General features: G+C 44.7%; 1 protein-coding gene across 1 annotated transcript in view; it reads right to left on the bottom strand.

Moving 5' to 3' along the window:
* The window catches only part of LOC110494954 (voltage-dependent calcium channel subunit alpha-2/delta-3), a 53,305-nt gene that overhangs the window by 4,259 nt on the left and 27,338 nt on the right, over positions 1-21,708 (bottom strand). The window contains exons 11-26 of the mRNA XM_021570293.2: positions 21,155-21,268; positions 17,812-17,890; positions 17,019-17,152; positions 15,890-15,907; positions 14,019-14,090; positions 13,854-13,934; positions 12,381-12,455; positions 6,525-6,608; positions 5,735-5,806; positions 4,574-4,635; positions 3,824-3,891; positions 3,613-3,658; positions 2,727-2,824; positions 2,442-2,535; positions 2,068-2,163; positions 1,836-1,954 (exon numbers count right to left, since the gene is read on the bottom strand). Coding sequence (XP_021425968.1) covers positions 1,836-1,954; positions 2,068-2,163; positions 2,442-2,535; positions 2,727-2,824; positions 3,613-3,658; positions 3,824-3,891; positions 4,574-4,635; positions 5,735-5,806; positions 6,525-6,608; positions 12,381-12,455; positions 13,854-13,934; positions 14,019-14,090; positions 15,890-15,907; positions 17,019-17,152; positions 17,812-17,890; positions 21,155-21,268 — 1,312 coding nt within the window. The remainder of the gene's footprint in view (positions 1-1,835; positions 1,955-2,067; positions 2,164-2,441; positions 2,536-2,726; positions 2,825-3,612; positions 3,659-3,823; positions 3,892-4,573; positions 4,636-5,734; positions 5,807-6,524; positions 6,609-12,380; positions 12,456-13,853; positions 13,935-14,018; positions 14,091-15,889; positions 15,908-17,018; positions 17,153-17,811; positions 17,891-21,154; positions 21,269-21,708) is intronic.

Here is a 21,708-nt window from a genome sequence, read left to right as displayed (position 1 = left end):
GCAATAGCAAACCACAGTACTCCACTCAGTGATGGAATCCCATCAGTAGCCTACAACCAGGATGTTTGAAGTGATTCTGACAGAGTGATGTGTTCTTATGAAAAATAAACAGTTCTGGTACTAGCACTACAGAACCTCTGGGGACAGGGATTGTTGGAGGAGGTTATAGTATTAAACAGGGGTGATAGTAAAGGAGGGATATTTTACAGACTAAGGGATGAGAGCAGTTAGAGGAAGGTAGAGGCTGGTAGATAACAGGGAACAGTGTGATCCTGATCCTCTCTTTCCCTCAGTGGGAAGAAAGTGGGGCACATTAATTACAGACAGCAGTGAGAGATGAGCTGTTCAACCCAGCGTCTATAATATACAGTAGCTCACTCTCACTAACTTGTAATTAAGTGTCATCTGTAGCCTTTTTCCCCACACCCCACTCAATAGATCTCTTTAGTTAACCATGTGTACTGCATCTCTGATAGGTTACCATGACGATTCGCTGTATCTGTGTCTCTGATAAAGGGTGTAGTTAGCCTCTTCGCTCAGTGAGACTTGTACACAATCTAGTCTCCTGTCACTGCAGGCCACATCCTGTACCCCGATAACATATTTCTCAGCCCCTCTGATTGACCTATTTCCGTGAACCTTTTCCCATCACAAGGAAAAACTATAATACGGAATGCCTTACCGATCGGTACGGGCTATAAAGTGTGTGAACTATGGTAAAAATAAATGTTTAAATCCACATTTTCCAAAAGTCACTCCCTAGTCCCATACTCCGTAGTTGTCGCCATGCAAGATTACCGCGTGATCTCAGCTGGCAACGAACCTTTGGCTTTAGGGTGTGCGAGGGCTCAGACGGGTCAAGTGGTCCGACTGCGCCCTCTGATGATGGGCTGCAGCACAGCCACTACTGATGTGCTCACCTGGGGACAATTGACTGAGTATTGTTTGTGCTCTCTAAAGACCAGACTGAAGGGGCAGAGGGGGGAGAGTGATGATGAGCCAGAGACTATGGTGAATTCCAGGACAGTAGGATGTCCTGTTAATGGTTTGGCTCAAGCTGTTGGATTGGCGTTTGGTACCAACTGTTAGTTTTTACGGTCCCGGGGAGAGTTGAAAGAACACCGAATACAGTTTCCTTTTTTGTTGAAGTCACGTCTCTGCGTCTCATTTCGTGCTGTTCCGCCTAGGATTTGGTCAGTGAAAATGTACGGCCTTTCACAGGTGACATGGTGTGAATTCGGTAAACTCTGGAAAAGTTGGATTTAAACGTTTATTTTCACAGAGTGGATAGTCCGTAAAAACTGGTAGGGCATTCCGGGTTATAGATTTGCCTTCGGTGACAGGAAAAGTTCATCGGAAATAGATAACCAGAAGGCTGGTAAATGTTTTTCGGGGTTCACGATGCCGCCTTCAGCTACGGGAGACCAGATTAATGTGTGCATGTCTCCCAGAGTGACGAGGCTAACTACACCCTATATCAGTGACACAAATACACTAAATCTTCATGGTAAAACCTATCAGAGACACACCGAATCTCTACGGTAACCCACAGAGATACAGTAGACAGGGTTAACTAAAGAGATCTATTGAGTGGGGTGAGGAGGAAAATAGGCTACAGGTGACACTCAATTACAAATAAAGGAGAGTGAGCTAATGTATATTAGAGAAACTGTATATTGATTAAAGTAAAATGAAGTTGTATTTCAAAGACAACTTAATTGAAATACAGTGCAAGTAAATGATGGTGTAACACCTTGTGTTAAGTGCGGGTGTGTTTCAGGTGAGGGGATTCTGGACATAGAGTAAAGGTAAGTTTTGTGTAAGTGTCTCCATACCTCCAAAGGGGATCGAGTAGACGAAGGTGCCGGGAACCTGCTCTGCTGCTCTCTTGTACCACAGAGGGAAGTGGTCAGCGTTGAACACCCCCTCCTTATCCTCTGCCGTCAGGAAGTCTCTGATGAGACACAGGAGGACATGAAGGAGTCAGAGGAGAGACTACAAGTCACTGGTACATTGCTTTGTCTCAGTTGTTGCACTGATTGGCCAGATGCTCAGTATCGTACTCACTGATTGGATAGGTGCTCTGGGACAACAAACAGGCTGGTTCTAGAGAGGCCAGTGCGTGTGCCTAGGTAAGCAATCTCCACTCCTTTGTCTGAGTTCCTGTTGGGGTGACGCAAACAATGAAAACAAAGAGCAATACATTCAGCACATTAAATCACGATACCACAGAGTAGAGAGGATTGTGGGAAGAGGCGGGAACCACAAGGGTGATCAAAGCAGAGAGACCCAGTGACGCGCTGATGTCGTTGATGTTTTGAACTGTTTAACGACGACCACCAACCCCGCAAAGAGCTGTGAGAGCAACAGAGGGAGGCGTGTGGCATAAAGGAGTTGAGGAGGAGTTAGTTCAAGTTCAGGAGTTAGTAGACTAGACTCACTCGGACTTGTTGAGGGCCAGGCCGGTCCAGTAGGCCTCCAGTGGGGCTGTGACCACAGCATCAAACAACACCTCCTGGATCAGCTCCCTGTCACCTACAGCAGAGAGGGAGTGGTTCAGTCCTGGAAACACACTACCAAGTCCTCTACAGACAGGACATAGGATATGGGGTTAGGGTTAAGGCTAGGGTTGGAATGAGGGTTAGGGTTACAGCTAGGTTATATGACTTCCCAGGATGTATAATGAAACCCCAGTAGCCTATAGATCCCAGTGTGGTGTAACTTACATTTGATGTGTGGCTTGCGTCCAGTCAGGTAGAGTTTAATGGCCTGGATCTGGGAGAGGGAGCGGTGCTCATGGTGCTCATCTGTGTTGCAATACGTCCTGTCAAATGAATAGGTAGACACACACCCAAAACACTTGAGGAGCTGACCAACAGAAACTAAACTAAATTACAGAAAGAAAAATATACAAAGTGGCACACTATTTCAGGCAAATAACCCATGCTGCTGCGTTTCAGCTGAACAGAACATAGACAGACATGCTGTTATATCACATGGCTCAACATAACATGCCTACTAAGACAAACAGGGTGCGTTCATATAATTTCACTCCATGTACTCAAGTTTCAGAGCACTCTTGACTGAGTACCAGAGCACAGAATAACTGATGAATTTACAAACACTCGTTGAATATGACAGGTCTCAGTAAGTGACGGCAAATAAACATAATTCAATTATTGCCAGCAGCACAGCTACAGTCACCAACGCTCTAGATAACATGAAAGCAGCCTAACCAGCTCTGCTTGGGCGAGTAAAATGGTCAGAGTGATGTGTTCTCATTTGTGTCTGGAAGGAGCTAGCTAGCAAGCTAGCAAGATTTAGTCAGTTAGCTTGGGTGCTTGACAGCCTTTGAGGTCAGAATGCTGGGATCAACCCTACTCCTCGGCCAGAGCGTCCAATGTGCACTCCGAGAGCAAAACTCTGAATTTACCAAAACACAATCTTACAAAGCTCTTAAATTTACAAAAGTCCAAAGCGCACACTGAGCGCACTCTGGCATTCCAGAGTGAATTTACAAACACACCCACAGAAAGCAATAACCTATATAATGCTTGACTGACCAATCCCAAGCTCATAACCCCCCACATCACCCAAAACCCCCTGCATTACCATTCATCTGCCAAGGCAACATCTGGCTGTTCCAGGTCAAGGAGCCCTGCAAAACACATGAACATCAGATAAGTGAGGCTTCAACAGGGCCAGGCGGAGTACCCTGATATATGGCCTTAAGAACAGGCAGACCACAGGTACAGAATATCCATAAACGTCTATGAAACTGATGAAGCTCTCATAGTTCGTTGAGTGAGTGAGTGACTCTTACCTGCTTCCACTGAGACGTTTCCTCTGAAGAAGAATTTGCCATGGCCTCTAGACAAAGCCACTCCAACACTGAACACAGAAACACACAGCAGGGTGAGCAGCAGAGAGAAGTCAACAGTTACTCTTAGGGCTGGTTTCCCAAACACAGAATAAAGCCTAGTCCTGGACTAAAAATAATGTTCAGTGCAGATTCTCCACTGTGGCACAGCAGTCTAAGGCACTGCATCTCTGTGCTAGAGGCATCACTACAGACCCTGGTGTGATTCCAGGCTGTATAACAACCAGTTGGGATTGGGAGTCCCAGTGGGTGGCACACAATTGGCCCAGCATTGTCCAGGTTAGGGTTTGGCAAATAATTATTTCTTAACTGACTTTCCTAGTTAAATAAAAATTAAACTGCTTTTCAGTCTAGGACTAGGCCACAGGAGGTTGGTGGCATAATAAATTGGGAGAATTGGCTTGTGGTAATTGCTAGAGCGGAATGGTATCAAATACATAAAACACAACGTTTCCATGTGTTTGATGCCATTCCATTTGCTCCGTTTCAGCCATTATTATGAGCCTTCCTCCCCTCAGCAACCTCCACTGGACTGGACTAGGTGTTATCTGTGTCTGGGAAATGGGCCCACAGAGACACATTGAACCAGCCATCGTGTCAACTCTCAGGACATCAGAGTTATGGATGAATCAATGAATGTGCTGAAAAACTAAAGAAGTGTGTGTACCCTACTCTCAAAGCATCTCCCCTTACCTGAAGGGAGTTCCCTTGACTTCAGTGTAGAAATAGTCATTGTGCATCTTCAGGAGTCTTTTCTGAAAGCACATAGAAAAGCATGGAGAATGAGGAGTCATCCAGTGGCTCTCATTAAAATATGAAGTCCGTGCCCCTGCGGAAATCGAATTAGCATAATCAAAGAATCCCCATAAAAAAATGTATGTTTACGCTAGAGACTTCTGTTTTGAATGGGCTACGCCGGTGTCGGCCTTCCGAATCTGCGGTGGAAGGTGGCAGAGCTACAGCGGTGGACCAGGAAACATCCCGCAAATCGGTCTTCTCAAGAAAACGTCTGTAGCGTCCGAAGATGAGATTCTCACAAACACGATGACGTTCTCCGTTTTGCTCTACGACCCCCACAAGCGTCAGTCGGCACCACCGATCTGCCAAATTCTTGTCGGTAGCGTGTGAAAGGTTTAGCCTACACACTAACACAGGGTTTGCCAAACTCTGTCCTTGGGACCCAAAGGGGTGCACTTTTTTTTTTTTTGCCCTAGAACTACACAGCTGATTCAAATAATTATCTAATCATCACAATTTGAATCAGCTGTGTAGTGTTAGGGGGGAGGGAAAAGAGAACAGAGTTTGGGAAACTTTGCACTAATATGACCCCACCATCAACAGGTGAGACTGTCACGAACACGTACATGCTGGTTGTTTTGCTCTAGGAAGCCCACCCCATAAGCCTCGTCTGAAGGTAGCCCGGTACCAGTTTAAAAAAGAAATGGAAGCATATATGGAAGTAGTTTAGAACATAAAAAAAGTGGTTAAATTTGGTTAAAACATATCTATTTTTTAAAGATATCCTGATCTTTCGTAGATCTCTCAGATATAGGACTTACACTGCAAAACATAGTTCCTTTTTATTTATTTTTGGGGATATCTGTTTGCAATGTATTCAATGTGTTCCTATGGGCTAATAGCATTAAGGCCACATTTGATGAAATAACTTTTATTGAAACTTTTTTTTAGGGGTCCTAAAATTCTAAATCAAATAGCTAAATGATCCTTGGTTTGGCTTTCTTAAAACAATTCCATATGTTAACCCATTCCCGGGCCCATAGACCTTAAGGGGTTCAAAAAGGAGAGTGTAATCTTTTATTTTTGTCAGAGTCAGAATTGAATCGTCAGTCTCACCCCTTTGTCCACTGTCTTCTTCACCTCCATGGAGAATGTCCCAGTCTTCCTGTTGACCATGGCATTACGCAGCTGTAACATAAGAACAGGATATTTATCAAGATGCAAAGAGTCCATGCTGCCTTAAAGTATACAGCGGCAGGGTAGCCTAGTGGTTAGAGCGTTGGACTAGTAACCGGAAGGTTGCAAGTTCAAGTCCCTGAGCTGACAAGGTACAAATCTGTCGTTCTGCCCCTGAACAGGCAGTTAACCCGCTGTTCCTAGGCCGCCATTGAAAATAAGAATTTGTTCTTAACTAACTTGCCTAGTTAAATAAAAATAAAAACTTCCTGGAAAACAGTGGCAATTCTTACTGAGTGGATGTTCCAGGTTATTTAAATAAATAGGGATACCTCAGGATTTTGTCAATGAAGCCCTTTATCTACTTTCCAGGTCAGATGTCAGATGAACTTGTAGATAACATTTGTATGTCTCTGCGTGCTGATTGAAGAATATTGCGCAATTGCTAACCAGCGTTAGCACAATGACTGGAAGTGTAAGGTGACTGATAGCATGCTAGTAGATACCATAGACCTCCAGTCCTTGCACTAACGCTACAGTAGTTAGCATTGGCTCACGAAACTACCTCTAACTTCCTTCATACTGGATGCAGAAACATAAAAATGGTATCCATGAGCTCATCTGACTCTGGGGAAGTTATCCCGAAGTATCCCTTTAAGTATAGTAAAGGCAGTAGTAGTTTATCAGGAGTGTGTGTCAATTGTTTTGTTACGTCATGATTTAGACGTACAAAGTCATCCTTGTCCTCCCACTCCACTTCTGACAGGTCCACACTGCTGTAGTTGGGTTTCCTCCTCTTCTGGCCCTCCTGGTACTGAGGCACAGAGGAACACACATTTGATGGGAACAGTTGAGGAAGTCTAGATTTCGTTGTGGATGGTTTGGGTGCACAGCTAAGTTAAGAGTGAACCTATACAAGGCTTCGTTCACACAGTCTTGCTCAAAATCAGAACAATCCTAGCCAGGTTAAGCAGTCTGACCGCTGTGCTCAAACCAAATGTGAGCTATCGTGCGATCAGGCTGGTTCCACCAGGCTAGAACTCCCCAAAATTCAATCCCAAATTGATCACTTCAATCAACAACCAATAACATAAAAACATGTCCAGTCCCACACACAAAGTCCAGTAGGGTCTAGCACAGCCTCAAAAGAGACAACCACGGTCACAGCACAGAGAAACACACACTTACAGTACATAGAAAACCAACACATTCTAAAACACATATACACACACACAAACACACACAGTGTCACAGAGAGGTACTAACATCACATAGACACTGTTACACACAGATCCACTAGCACCAGTTTCCAGTGGAACCCATGCAGGGTCCCAGAGAGAGAGTGAGTGTCTGTGGTCTAGTCTCTGTATGGTACAGTTACAGGACAGGAGGGTTACCTCTGGGTTAGTGTTAGCTCAGTTAGCCAGGGCCAGCCAGCCCTACAGTAGTAGCAATGGCCTGTATCCCTCCCTGCATGCATACATCAAAGGAAAAGGTGGGCATTACAGATTGAGTCTCCCAAACTTCCTCGGTAATACACACTCACACTGTTTACGTGTATGTGGTCAACATAGTCTGTCATGTAACAGAAAAGGACACTTTCTGTTTTTCAAAACACAGGCATTCAGTGTCTGTATTTAAACTATTTATTTAAAGAGATTCTCCGGTACTTTTTCTATACTTTACTTTTTAGCCAGTAGTTCTGAAAGTAAATGCTCACGAGCAAAATGTTGCCTGAGAAAATGGTGTACTATGTCACATACAGTGCATTCGGAAAGTATTCCGACTCTTTGACTTTTCCAAATTTTGTTAGGTTACAGCGTAATTCTAAAATAAGTAAATAAAAATCCTCATCAATTTACACGCAATACCCCATAATGACAAAGTGAAAACAGTTTTGGGGGAATTTTTTGCTAATTTATAAAAATGTAATAAACAGAAATATCTTATTTACATAAGTATTTAGTCCCTTTGCTATGAGACTTGAAATTGAGCTCAGGTGCATCCCGTTTCCATTGATCATGTCACGCCCTGGGCATGGAGAGGGTTTTATTTTAGTTTGGCCAGGGTGTGACTAGGGTGGGAATTCTAGTTTCTTTAGTTCTATGTTTTCTATTTCTTTGTGTTTGACCGGGTGTGGTTCTCAATCAGAGGCAGCTGTCTATCATTGTCTCTGATTGGGAATCATACTTAGGCAGCTTTTTCCCATCTGTGTTTTGTGGGTAGTTGTTTTCTGTTTCTGCACCTGACAGAACTGTTCGTTTTTTCTCTTTGTTATTTTGTTCTAGTGTTCAGATTTTAATAAACATCAAATCAAATCAAATCAAATTTTATTTGTCACATACACATGGTTAGCAGATGTTAATGCAAGTGTAGCGAAATGCTTGTGCTTCTAGTTCCGACAATGCAGTAATAACCAACAAGTAATCTAACTAACAATTCCAAAACTACTGTCTTGTACACAGTGTAAGGGGATAAAGAATATGTACATAAGGATATATGAATGAGTGATGGTACAGAGCAGCATAGGCAAGATACAGTAGATGGTATCGAGTACAGTATATACATATGAGATGAGTATGTAAACAAAGTGGCATAGTTAAAGTGGCTAGTGATACATGTATTACATAAGGATACAGTCGATGATATAGAGTACAGTATATACGTATGCATATGAGATGAATAATGTAGGGTAAGTAACATTATATAAGGTAGCATTGTTTAAAGTGGCTAGTGATATATTTACATCATTTCCCATCAATTCCCATTATTAAAGTGGCTGGAGTTGAGTCAGTGTCAGTGTGTTGGCAGCAGCCACTCAATGTTAGTGGTGGCTGTTTAACAGTCTGATGGCCTTGAGATAAAAGCTGTTTTTCAGTCTCTCGGTCCCAGCTTTGATGCACCTGTACTGACTTCGCCTTCTGGATGATAGCGGGGTGAACAGGCAGTGGCTCGGGTGGTTGATGTCCTTGATGATCTTTATGGCCTTCCTGTGACATCGGGTGGTGTAGGTGACCTGGAGGGCAGGTAGTTTGCCCCCGGTGATGCGTTGTGCAGACCTCACTACCCTCTGGAGAGCCTTACGGTTGAGGGCGGAGCAGTTGCCGTACCAGGCGGTGATACAGCCCGCCAGGATGCTCTCGATTGTGCATCTGTAGAAGTTTGTGAGTGCTTTTGGTGACAAGCCAAATTTCTTCAGCCTCCTGAGGTTGAAGAGGCGCTGCTGCGCCTTCTTTACAATGCTGTCTGTGTGAGTGGACCAATTCAGTTTGTCTGTGATGTGTATGCCGAGGAACTTAAAACTTGCTACCCTCTCCACTACTGTTCCATCGATGTGGAAAGGGGGGTGTTCCCTCTGCTGTTTCCTGAAGTCCACAATCATCTCCTTAGTTTTGTTGACGTTGAGTGTGAGGTTATTGGGGTGTGAGCAGTGCCAGCCCTGCTCTCCAGACCTCCAGTACGTCTCTACGGCCCAGGACATCCTGCGTCGGCTTTGCACACTGTGTCTCCAGTGCGTCTGCACAGCCCAGTGCGTCCTGTGCCTGCGCCCCGCACGTGCCGGGCCAAAGTCACCACCCAGCCAGGACGGGTTGTGCAGGGTCTTAGCTCAAGATCTCCAGTGCGCCTCCACGGCCCAGTGTATCCAGTTCCTCTGCCTAGGACAGGGCCTCCAGTATTTCTCTCCAGCCTGGTGAGTCCTGTGCCTGCGCCCAGAACTAATCCTCTTGCATGTCTCCCCAGCCAGGTGAGCCCTGTGGCAGCTCCACATACCAGACTGCACATACGTCTCCTCCATCCAGTGATGGTCCATGGCAAGAAGCCTCCAGTGATGATCCATTGCACAAAGCCTCCAGTGATGATCCATTGCACGAAGCCTCCAGTGATGATCCATGGCAAGAAGCCTCCAGTGGTGAGACATGGCACGAAGCCTCCAGTGAGGGCCTCCAGTCCGGAGCCTTCAGCGCCGCCCTCCAGTCCGGAGCCTCCAGCGCCGCCCTCCAGTCCGGAGCCTCCAGCGACGCCCTCCAGTCCGGAGCCTCCAGCGACGCCCTCCAGTCCGGAGCCTCCAGCGACGCCCTCCAGTCCGGAGCCACCAGCGACAGCGTCCAGTCCGGAGCCCTGGCCATAGAGAGGGTTTTATTCTCTATTTTGGTTAGGCCAGGGTGTGACTAGGGTGGGAATTCTAGTTTCTTTAGTTCTATGTTTTCTATTTCTTTGTATTTGGTTCTCAATCAGAGGCAGCTGTCTATCGTTGTCTCTGATTGAGAATCATACTTAGGCAGCTTTTTCCCACCTGTGTTTTGTGGGTAGTTATTTTCTGTTTTGTTTTTCTGCACCTGACAGAACTGTTCATGGTAGTTTTTGCTCTTTGTTATTTTGTTCTAGTGTTCAGATTTTAATAAACATCATGAACACGTGCTGCGCTTTGGTCCACTCCCTCTTCTTCAGACGAGCGTTACAGATCACCCTTGAGATGTTTCTACAACTTGATAGGAGTCCACCTGAGGTAAATTATATTAATTGGACATGATTTGGAAAGGCACACACCTGTCTATATAAGGTCCCACGGTTGACAGTGCATGTCAGAGCAAAAAGCAAGCCATGAGGTCGAAAGAATTGTCTCTAGAGCTCCGAGACAGGATTGTGTCGAGGCACAGATCTGGGGAAGGGTACCAAAACATTTCTGCAGCATTGAAGGTCCCCAAGAACACAGCAGCCTCCATCGTTTTTAATTGGAAGAAGTTTGGAAACACCAAGACTCTTCCTATAGCTGGCCGCCGGACAAACTGACTGAGCAATCAGGGGAGAAGGGCCTTAGTCAGGGAGCTGACCAAGAACCCGATGGTCAGAGAGCTCAAGAGTTCCTCTGTGAAGATGGGAGAACCTTCCAGAAGGACAACCATCTCTGCAGCACTCCACCAATCAAGCTTTTATGGTAGAGTGGCCAGACGGAAGCCACACCTCAGTAAAAGGCACGACAGTCTGCTTGGAGTTTGCCAAAAAGGCCCCTAAAGGACTCTCAGACAATGAGAAACAAGATTCTCTGGTTGGATGAAAACAAGATTGAACTCTTTGGCCTGAATGCGAAGCGTTACGTCTGGAGGAAACCTGGCACCATCCTTATGGTGAATCATGGTGGTGGCTGCATCATGCAGTGGGGATGTCTTTCAGCAGCAGGGCCTTGGAGACTTGCCAGGATCGAGGGAAAGATGAATGGAGCAAAGTACAGAGAGATCCTTGATGAAAACCTGCTCCGGAGCGCTCAGGACCTCAGACTGGGGCGAAGGTCTACCTTCCAACAGGACAACGACCCTAAGAACACAGCCAAGACAACGCAGGAGTGGATTCGGGACAAGTCTCTGAATGTCCTTGAGTGGCCTAGCCAGATCCTGGACTTGAACCTCATCTCTAGAGAGACCTGAAAATAGCTGTGCAGTGACACTCCCCATCCAAGCTGACAGAGCTTTCGAGGATCTGCAGAGAAGAATGGGAGAAACTCCACAAATACAGGTGTGCCAAGCTTGTAGCGTCATACCCAAGAAGACTAAAGGTGCTTCAACAAAGTATTGAGTAAAGGGTCTGAATACCTATGTAAATGTGATATTTCTGTTTAGTTTTTAGAGATGTGCAAAGATTTCTACAAACGTGTTTTTTGCTTTGTCGTTATGGGCTATTGTGGATAGATTGAGAACTTTTTTTAAATCCATTTTAGAATAAGTCTGTAACATAACAAAATGTGGAAAAAGTAAAGGGGTCTGAATACTTTCCTAAAGCACTGTATGTACACATACTGTACATGCAACATGTCACTGTGCTCTCTCTCTCTCTTGCTCTGCTGTGTGTGCATCTTGCTTGTGTTCCCTCAAATGGTGAGGCGCTGAAGCTCATTGGCAAGAACTCGAATTGCTAGGAGGCTGACCCACTTGGGGAAAAATTTAGGGAAAATAGTGCAGCACAGCTTCCAGAAAAACAAACTAGGGATTTCGTGGTTAATTGAGGTAAAACAGTAATTCTGCTCATAGATTATGCATGTATGAACTACACACTGACACATCCGGCCCAAAGCAGGAAATAGTCGTTCAGTAGGCGCCAAAGTTCCGGAGAATGTCTTTAAAGGTCCAATGCAGCCATTTGTATCTCAATATCAAATGTCTGGGTAACAATGTACCTTATTGTGATCGTTTTCAATTAAAATGTTTTCAAAAATGTTTAAAAAATAATTTTGCTAGGACTCTCTGGGAGGAGTTTGAGTGGGGAGGGGAAAACTGCAATGTACTGTAGCTGTTTAACCACTCCAAAGATTAGTATGTGTAAAGGCTTTTTGGGTTAGGGTTAGTGCATTGTGGCAAGGCTTGGGTTAGGGACAGGGGTTAGGGACAGGGGTAGGGGTAGGGTCGCAAAATTCAGGCAACTTTCCCAGAATTCCCAGGTTTTCCAGAAATCTTGCTTTGACGATGCCCGGTATAAGGAGGGGATAATCAGGAAATCCTGAATCCTCTAACCATTATTTCTGAGGAAACCTTTGATTTTACAACCCTAGGCAGGGGACATAATGTATGAGTGTGTTTAAAAGACAGTGTGTTACCAGTGGCCTCAGGTCCGGATGGGTCAGGATGTAGCCGTTGTTTGTGATGGCAAAGGCGTAACCGTGGATACCCAGCTGAAGGCATAAAAACAGTATATAGAGTAGAAGTCGACCGATTAATCGGCATGGCCGATTAATTAGGGCCGATTTCAAGTTTTCATAATAATCGGTAATCTGCATTTTTGGCATTTTTATAAAAAACAATCAATCTTAACATAATCACGATTTAACTACATATGGTTGATGATATTACTAGTTTAACTAGCTTGTCCAGTTTTGCAAATAATCAATGTGGTGCCTGTTAATTTATCATCGAATCACAGCCTACTTCGCTAAAAGTGTATTTACGAAAAAGCGCTGTCGTTGCACCAATGTACCTAACCATAAACATCAATGCCTTTCTTAAAATCAATACACAAGTATATATTTTTAAACCTGCATATTTAGTTCAAAGAAATCATGTTAGCAGGCAATATTAACTAGGGAAATTGTGTGACTTCTCTTGCGTTCTGTGCAAGCAGAGTCCGGGTATATGCAGCAGTTTGGGCCGCCTGGCTCGTTGCGAACTGTGTGAAGACCATTTCTTCCTAACAAAGACCGTAATTAATTTGCCAGAATTGTACATAATTATGACATAACATTGGAGGTTGTGCAATGTAACAGAAATATTTAGACTTATGAATGCCACCCGTTCGAAAAAATATTTCACTGAAAGAATAAACGTTTTGTTTTCGAAAATGCTAGTTTCTGGATTTGACCATATTAATGACCTAAGGCTCATATTTCTGTGTGTTTATTATATTATAATTAAGTCTTTGATTTGATATTTGATAGAGCAGTCTGATTGAGCGGTGGTAGGCAGCAGCAAGCTCTTAAGCATTAATTCAAACAGCACTTTCCTGCGTTCCTATAAGAACATCCAACATCAAAGGTATATGAAATACAAATGGTATTGAGCGAAATTGTCCTATAATTCCTATAATAACTACAACCTAAAACTTCTTAACTGGGAATATTGAAGACTCATGTTAAAAGGAACCACCAGCTTTCATATGTTCTCATGTTCTGAGCAAGGAACTTAAACGTTATATTTTTTACATGGCACATATTGCACTTCTACTTTCTTCTCCAACACTGTGTTTTTGCCTTAATAAAACGAATTGAACATGTTTCATACTTTTTTTGAGACTAAATTGATTTTTATTTATGTATTATATTAAGTTAAAATAAAAATGTTCACAATTATTGTTGTAATTGTCATTATTACAAATATTTTTATATATATAAAAAAAAATTGGCTGATTAATCAGTATCGGCTTTTTTTGGTCCTCCAATAATCCGTATCGGCATTGATAAATCATAATCGGTCAACCTCTAATATAGAGATACTTGATTACATAAAGTAGAGTACAGTACAACAGTAAATGACAAGGCATCTAATGGGTCATAAACATGGGTTAGTAAACCCAGTACCAGGTGTTTAGGGATGATCTTCATGAGTTCCTGAAGAGGAATGTCTGTGCCCACTACCCCTAGGAGTATACCCTGGTTCTTCTGTAGAGGAGAGAGGAGAGAAAGAGTGAGTATAACACACACAGACAGACACACACACACACACACACAGACACACACACTTACGGTCTCGTTCTTGGTGCTGAACACAGGCATGGCCACAGTGGTCATCAGGCTTGGGCCCTTCTTGTTTCTGGACTGAGATGGAACACAGTGACAGTGACAGGAAGTGGCAAAGACCGATCTCGATTGCATTACTCCTCGCGCCCTCTTTCCTTGTCTCCTTCTCAAAACCCATTGGATAAGAAAGCCAGAGGTCCCTCCCCTCTGACCTTCTCCTCCAATGGGTTTTGAGAGGGAGACGAGGAGAGAGGACACGAGGAGGTTGCAATCGAGATTTTCCAATTACTTTAACCTTTAGAGGCTATTGCTACAGTATTCCATGTCTGACTGATGCTAAACGCTATCCTATTCGGTGTCAATAGAGGAATACATGCACCAAATGTCCATCCCTACCAAGTAGGCTTCATCACAACACATCTACAGTCCAGTAATTTCACCAAAATAAACTTCAAACACTGTGTCGCCAAATGCTTTAAAAAAAAATAGGAGTGAGTCTGCAGTGTAAATATATGGTAAATGTTGCTTGCGGTTTGTGGTTTTACAGTAAATGCACAGCGAAGCTCCAGTTTAGAGCAATCCCCAGTGTGTGTGTGTGTGTGTTTGTGTGTGTGTGTGTGTGTGTGTCTTCATTTTGAGAACGGGCTGTGTTCAGCAGGATGAGAACTGACATGATTAAACACATGAGCTCACTGAAACTAGGTCTGCTATTCCCTCACCTCAGAGGCTCACGGCCACAGCTGTGAGTGCACTGTGTGTGAGGGTCATAGCCGCTGGAAGTAGAGGTTCTAAGGGTGCTCCAGTACACACTTATAAATCACAATTAAACAATAATGAATATGACAATTATAAATAAATAGTTTTAAAAATGTCATCCACCAAATTAGTGCACTCCCACCCCTAAAGATCTTCCCGCAGCCATGGTGAGTGTGTGGCTATTTGTGTGTGTGTGTGTGTGTGTGCTTGTGTGTGTGTGTGCTTACGTGTTTGGCTGTTGTGCGTGTTCATGTACGTGCGTACGAGAGAGGCAATGAACGGTTACTAGGGTGGGATCGTCTTGGCTGCTCGACAAAATGACTGATGGAGGGTCTCACCATCGACCAACCCGCTTCCCCCCAGAGCGACAGCCTCCAAAGCCTAGTCTCACCTGTACAGGTAAACCCTGGTAGAATCTCCCAGTCCATCAGAGGAGCTTAGTAAAGACTCACTGGGTATACGCAGCAGTAGATACGAGAACTTTCTGGGAAACGACCTTGTGCTAGCCCCGCCCCCGCCTCCCCCCCCGCCCCCCCCCCCCGTCCCCTCTCCTTCTCTCTCTTCCTCTCTCCGCTCCAATGTCAGTTTTATTACGAGCTTGAGGAGATAAAAGGCAATGATCCACAGAATGATGAATGGCGATTCTCTGTGGCTGAGATACAAGAGCACACACGCCAGAGGACAATCCCCCCCCCCCCCCCCAACCCCCAGCCCTTACCTCTGTGGCCGTGTGTGTGTGTGTGTGTGTGTGTGTGTGTGTGTGTGTGTGTGTGTGTGTGTGTGTGTGTGTGTGTGTGTGTGTGTGTGTGTACTGTGCACAATACACATACAGTAGTGGACAATCAACATACTGAGTAGAAGCAGAGCTTTACACATTACAGCAGTCTCAACTGCGGCTGCAATGCCTTAACTTCACAGCAGGGGAGAAACTCACTACTCAAGGACCCTCAGCAACCAGATTACAGACAAAGATCCATGGCAACCATATAACACCTCAAATAAGCTATCCATGTTATACACCATAATGGAAAATAGTCAAAATGTGCACAGTAAATACTCTCTAAATGACAAGGAAATGAGAGAGAGTGAGGAAGAAAGAGCGATAGAGAGAGAGGCTTTACCTTGTGTGCCTGGGAGAGCTGCAGAAGGAGACAGCAAAAATGACAAATGAGGATTGGGCTCTCCTCCTGTACAACAGACAGACAGACAGACTGCTCCTCCTGCATTTTAACATTCTAGACACAGAAGTGCAGAACATTCCAGTCAGAATTAATGAAGCTCATAATGAGGAATCAATCCTGTAGCATGAAGGGGACTGATCAGAGAGGACACGGACGCACACACACACAGAGAGATGCAGGAACACACGCGCACATTCACATACACGCACGCACGCACCCTCGCACACACTCACCGATACGCAAGCATGTTCGGGCATGTATACATACAGTATGAACTCATATAGAGGGTGGAAACCAGTGTTGGGATTAGTTACTTGAAACAGCAATATATTACATATTACTTGTTACATCTTTTTTTTTTTTTTTAAGTTCCGCGTTACATTGCATTACGACTCAAAATCTTTCAGTTTGTTTGACTGTCGGAGGGAGCAAGGCGAGACGCGCGCTCTACCAAGGATGTGCTACTTACTAACTCAGCTTTGATCGCTTGTTTCTCCTTTCATCTGTGGCGCTGCTTTCCTGTGCTCGTCTACAAGTGCTGCGCTCTATAGGGGCTGCTTAATTAGCCGTATATACTGTTAGCCAAACATCTGTACCGATTCCCTATCTTTCCGTTCAAAATCTTTCTCTCGAGCTGCCAGTTCTGGTTATAGACTGCACATACACAATGGACTCATAGAGATGTATAGAGGGCACACTTTCCACTAGACGCAACAGCTCTCTATGGACTTTGCTATCACAGAAGCGATCAATGGCAAAGATGAGGGGTGCGCCCTCTATACATTTCTCTGGACAGCAGCTGTCATGACATTTATCCAAACATCCTTTCTCCGCTCGCAGGTCGAGATTGGATCATGGAAATATAAGCCCGGCAGAGATATGATTCTGAAAGCTGTTTGACAAAGTAACTGTATTAATAATACCCAATTTGAAAAAGTACCGCAATCACTTGACTTCGTTACTTATAAAAAGTAATCTGATTACGTACACTGGTGGACATACAGTACATACAGTACATGATGTACCTTACACACAGTCACTAACTTTTTCCACTCACTATGAAACTTACAGTGCTGTCCACGTAGGCCTCCGTCCAGACCGTGTCATGCTCATGGTCGATGACTTTAGGACGACTCATAACATGAAGATACCTCATCACATTTTCCTGTACGTCAGCCAGTGTGGAGATCTGACTGAAATACCCTGAGGCAACAAGCACACACACACACACACACACAGGCACACACACACACACATACACACACACACACACACACAGTATCACATTAAGGTATTTCACAGGCATTTCCCAGTAAGTGTGTGTTACTGTGAGTATCAGAATAAGGTTAGACTAGCTGGGCTGTGTAATCCCGCAAGTCATCAGTTTTCCTGACTGTGACTTTCCCAGTCCAGAGCGTTCTCCTCTCATCCGGAGCGTGGGCACACGGGAGCCATCAGCGGCAGGCGGTCAGGGGGAAAGGCTCTGACAGGAAGAGGGATGAGGCAGGGATGCCCCCTGACCCCTCTGTGTCACTCCACTGCTGCTCCGCTCTGCACTGCTCACATCAGCAGCACAGCCACCCCCAACACCTCCAAACACACACTAAAACCTGCATATCTTCGCTCCCCACACCTCACACACTAACACCCACAATTCCCCCCTCCCCAAAACACACTCACAATCTAACACCTGCGTCTCTTCTCTTCCCTCCCCAAAACACACACACACACACACCTCTTTGATAAACACACACCAATAACCACAATTCCTATCTACCCGACACACACTCACACCCACCCACACATTTACACACAGCCAAGTGTATGTGTTTCTTATGGTATAGTATGAAGAGGAGACACACCTTTATTAGCACAGGCCATCCATTTCATGTTATCAGCAAAGGCAGACTCTCGGCCAATCAGGTAAGGGAATATGCGCACCTATACGGAGAGGAGACAGCATCGTCAGGCGTTTACAGGGTGGTAGCCAGCTCAGATTTAAATAGAGAGTGCATAAACATTCACCGTGATGGAACGACATGGGGCTCCATCTTTCTGCTCTCATTTTATCTGTCTGGAGAGAGGAGATGAGGGGTGGCTGTATGCACTACTACAGTGCTAGATGTGCCTCACGAGGAAAGACCAGTGCTCCGTAGCTATTTATCTTTATTTCTCCCTTCCTCTCTCCTCTCCTCATCCCTTTCTCCTTTTCATTGTTTTTCCCTTCCTCTTGCTCCCTTTCTTGCTCATCCATCCATCCATATATCTGCACGCCTGTGCTTCATTAGATCTCTGTGTATGTATAAACCTAAGTCGACAGCACGGAGAGAAAAGAGGCAGGTTACGTTCTCTCTGTGGCGTAAGCCAATCAGAGGGCTTCAAGCTGGACATGGGAACGGGTCCATGTGTGCACTTTCTGTGACTCTCTGCCAATACGGCACGGCTCATTGGCTCCAGATGCTATGCTAAGCATATAGGAGAACCGGAGTGAACGGCTGCCAAATACTGCCCCTCTGGGTATGTTTGGGGAAGGGGGGGTGGGGGAGTTACACTGCCAAATACTGCCCCTTTGTGCGACACGCATTTGCTTGATAGGACTGGACAAAAGGGCCGTAAGCTGCTGTTTTTATTGCACTGTGAATAGCACAGCAGCCCATTTAATTTCAATTGCATTTGCCTAATGCTTTCACCCAGCCGTTTGTCACAGAGTGGCCCAGAAAACACCCCCCCAGAAAGACCCTCCAATATAGAGCCAGTCTGGAGCGACAATGACAGAGGCTGAGAGGCAGAAGCAGGGCGAAGCCTATGGTACTGGAGGAGGGGATTCAGAGATTCTATTGCCAGCCTGGGGCGCCAGAGGCGGAGGCAGGGGTAGAGGCAGGGGAATGACTGAGAGTAGATACAGGAGGAGAGGGGCTCCACAGCACAGAGCTACAGTCTGGGGCAGTATAGCGGTAGAGGCAGGGAGAAGGCTACTCTATGTGGATACGTACAGGAGAAGAAGGGCTCCAGAGCACTGAGAGCCAGCCCGGGGTAGTAGAGGCAGAGAGAAGACAGGAGGAGAGAGGCCAGACACTGGAGTACATTCAGTCCTCTCCCTCCAGCCAAGCACACGCAAGAGCAGAGTTCGCTGTCTGCGTGAGTGGCTGATTGTGTCAGGCCAATCGGTCGTTGAGGTGGATGGAGGTCAAACAGAGATGCCACTGAACGCCAGGGACAAGCTCTCTGAGCCATCTACGCAGCCCCTCCATTGTGACTCTTTATGTCACGCTTATAAAGGCTTTATGAATGCTACGTAATGTGTTGTCCGTTTTGTCTTCAATTATTTTAATTTATTTTATCCAGCCCCGTCCCCACAGGAGGCCTTTTTGCCTCTTGCCAGGCCGTCATTGTAAATAACAATTTGTTCTTAACTGACTTGCCTGGTTAAATAAAGGTCAAGTGAAAAATGGACATTAATCATCAGCTTAAGTGAAGTGTTACCGTATCTTCTGGTCATTGAACAGGGTTTGGACTGTTTGGATAAAACAGCTCAAAAAGAGAGGCGCTTAATAGGCAAAGGAAATCAGCTTGAGTGAAATGTTTTAGGTTTCGACTGGCTCTTTGTTCTGTGTGCCGCGCAAACCATTGCGCGAGTGCGGGCTCAGGGACTGAGGCTGAACCATGATTCTGCCCTTGAAAACGGTTTATCCCTCCTGTTTCTCTGGTTAAGGACAAATGTCAGGGTGTGTCAGGTCAGCTCTATGAGATACATGTATAGTTCACGCAATTGTACATTTCCTGGGCTGTGAGCTGTACTTGGATAATAAGAACTACATTTCGCCAAACGTTCCAAGAAGGGAAATCAAACTGCCGTCTAATATCCGTCATTTTAAAACGATGGAAAAGGACAAGTCTCAAAGGAAGGGAAACACGGCACAAGCATGAAGGAAATCTCAAATGAAACAGATTCACAATGAGAGTTTGAAAGGAAAACCGAGGCAGTGAGAAAATGAGAAGGAGAGATGGATTGGAGTGTTGGTGTGTCGTTATCATAACAATACAAAACCAACCAAAGCAAAGTTGCCAGAATGTTTGAATTGCAAATGTTTGGTTGATAAGAGCAACAGTGTTGCCATGGTGATTATATTGATTAGAATACAATTACATTTGAAAATGATGACATAGCAATTGAAAATGGAATGTTGAAATGTTTGGTTGATAGGCACAAATGTTGATTTGGAACTCTGTTTTGGTGGCAATAACCCAAGACTGGACGCTTCTTTCCGCTATCTAAGATTACACACCCAGTGATTTAACCAGTGCCTACCATGGATGGCACAGGGACATCAGTATCTTCTGCAATACCTTCAAATTCCATCAGCTATGGTAATACTGAGAAAAATACTGTATTTTATTTTTTTTACCAGGATTTGGTTCATTGCTTATTTTTGTGTATTTCTGAGTATTACAAGTTTCAAATGCATTTAGGTACATATCAGATCATCAAGTTCCTGCAGGAAACCAATGGACTCCATTTGAATTCAAATTCTATCACTTGAATCTGAAAGAATGACTCGACTGCCCCCCACATGAAGAAAAAGCATTTCTGTGGGTTTCTGTTGCATTTATGTAAATCACAAAGTCCATTTGCACTCATTTGCATTTTCCTGTGGAGGAAAACTTTCTGCAACAAAAGGGTGATGAAAGGAAGTTTTACGAGGATGGAGTTTTACGAGGATGGAGTTTTACGAGGATGGAGTTTTACGAGGATGGAGTTTTACGAGGATGGAGTTTTACGAAGATGGAGTTTTATGAGACTTTTCTGATGAAGAGATTGAGCAACTTGAATCCATTTCAGGGGTGTTGGAGATGGCTGTAAATCTCTGAGTTATTTTGCAGAAGAAATAAGAAATATAAGATAGGATTGGTAGGTATAGTAAGTTTGATAAATGCAAGTTATTGTCCATTTTATAGCAATACAAATAAAAAATTGCAGCTGTGTGTGTGTGTTAGTGAATGGTGTTTGTATGAGAGAGAGAGAGAGAGAGAGAGAGAGAGAGAGAGAGAGAGAGAGAGAGAGAGAGAGAGAGAGAGAGAGAGAGAGAGAGAGAGAGAGAGAGAGAGAGAGAGAGAGAGAGAGAGAGAGAGAGAGAGAGAGAGAGAGAGAGAGAGAGAGAGAGACTACCTATTGTAGCGCCTTCCCAGCCATGACCAGTATCTCACCTTTCTGTCTGGCCAATTGAACTTGGCGAAGACATCGTCGTACATCTGCGTTGCCCCGTCAGTCACCAGCATGATAGCCTGGCTACACACACTGCCATGCCCAGTCTGGTTAAACTACGCACACAGAGAGAACACACACGCTTACACAGAGATACACAATACATCGTTAGGAACTTGACTCTGTAGTTTTAGGCAGATTTTGGTTGATTAAAGTTCTGATGATTAATTGATATAGATGATCTACTATTTACTATTTTTCTAATAAGGAAACTCATTGAGTTGAACCAGATGGGAACATCAACGACAGGTTGTGCACCACGGTCTTCCCGACAGCCAGATGTCTATCTCCAAAAAGGAGCAACATTTATTCACGGGGCGTGTTCATCTCTCCTCTAATCCTATCCCATCTCTGTCTCTGACACCTGGGCTCCCTCCGAGACAGATCTGGGTTCAAACACTATTTGGGCTTGATTACCTGGGCTTGATTGAGCTAGTCTGACACAATTGAACCAATAGAATACTCACAAGGAGTGCAAACCCTGCCCATCTCGCAC

The sequence above is a fragment of the Oncorhynchus mykiss genome, chromosome 17 (genome assembly GCF_013265735.2).
Source record: "Oncorhynchus mykiss isolate Arlee chromosome 17, USDA_OmykA_1.1, whole genome shotgun sequence".
Lineage (NCBI taxonomy): Eukaryota > Metazoa > Chordata > Actinopteri > Salmoniformes > Salmonidae > Oncorhynchus > Oncorhynchus mykiss.
The sequence above is the reverse complement of the archived record's forward strand: the minus strand, read 5'-3'. Positions and strand labels throughout refer to the sequence as shown.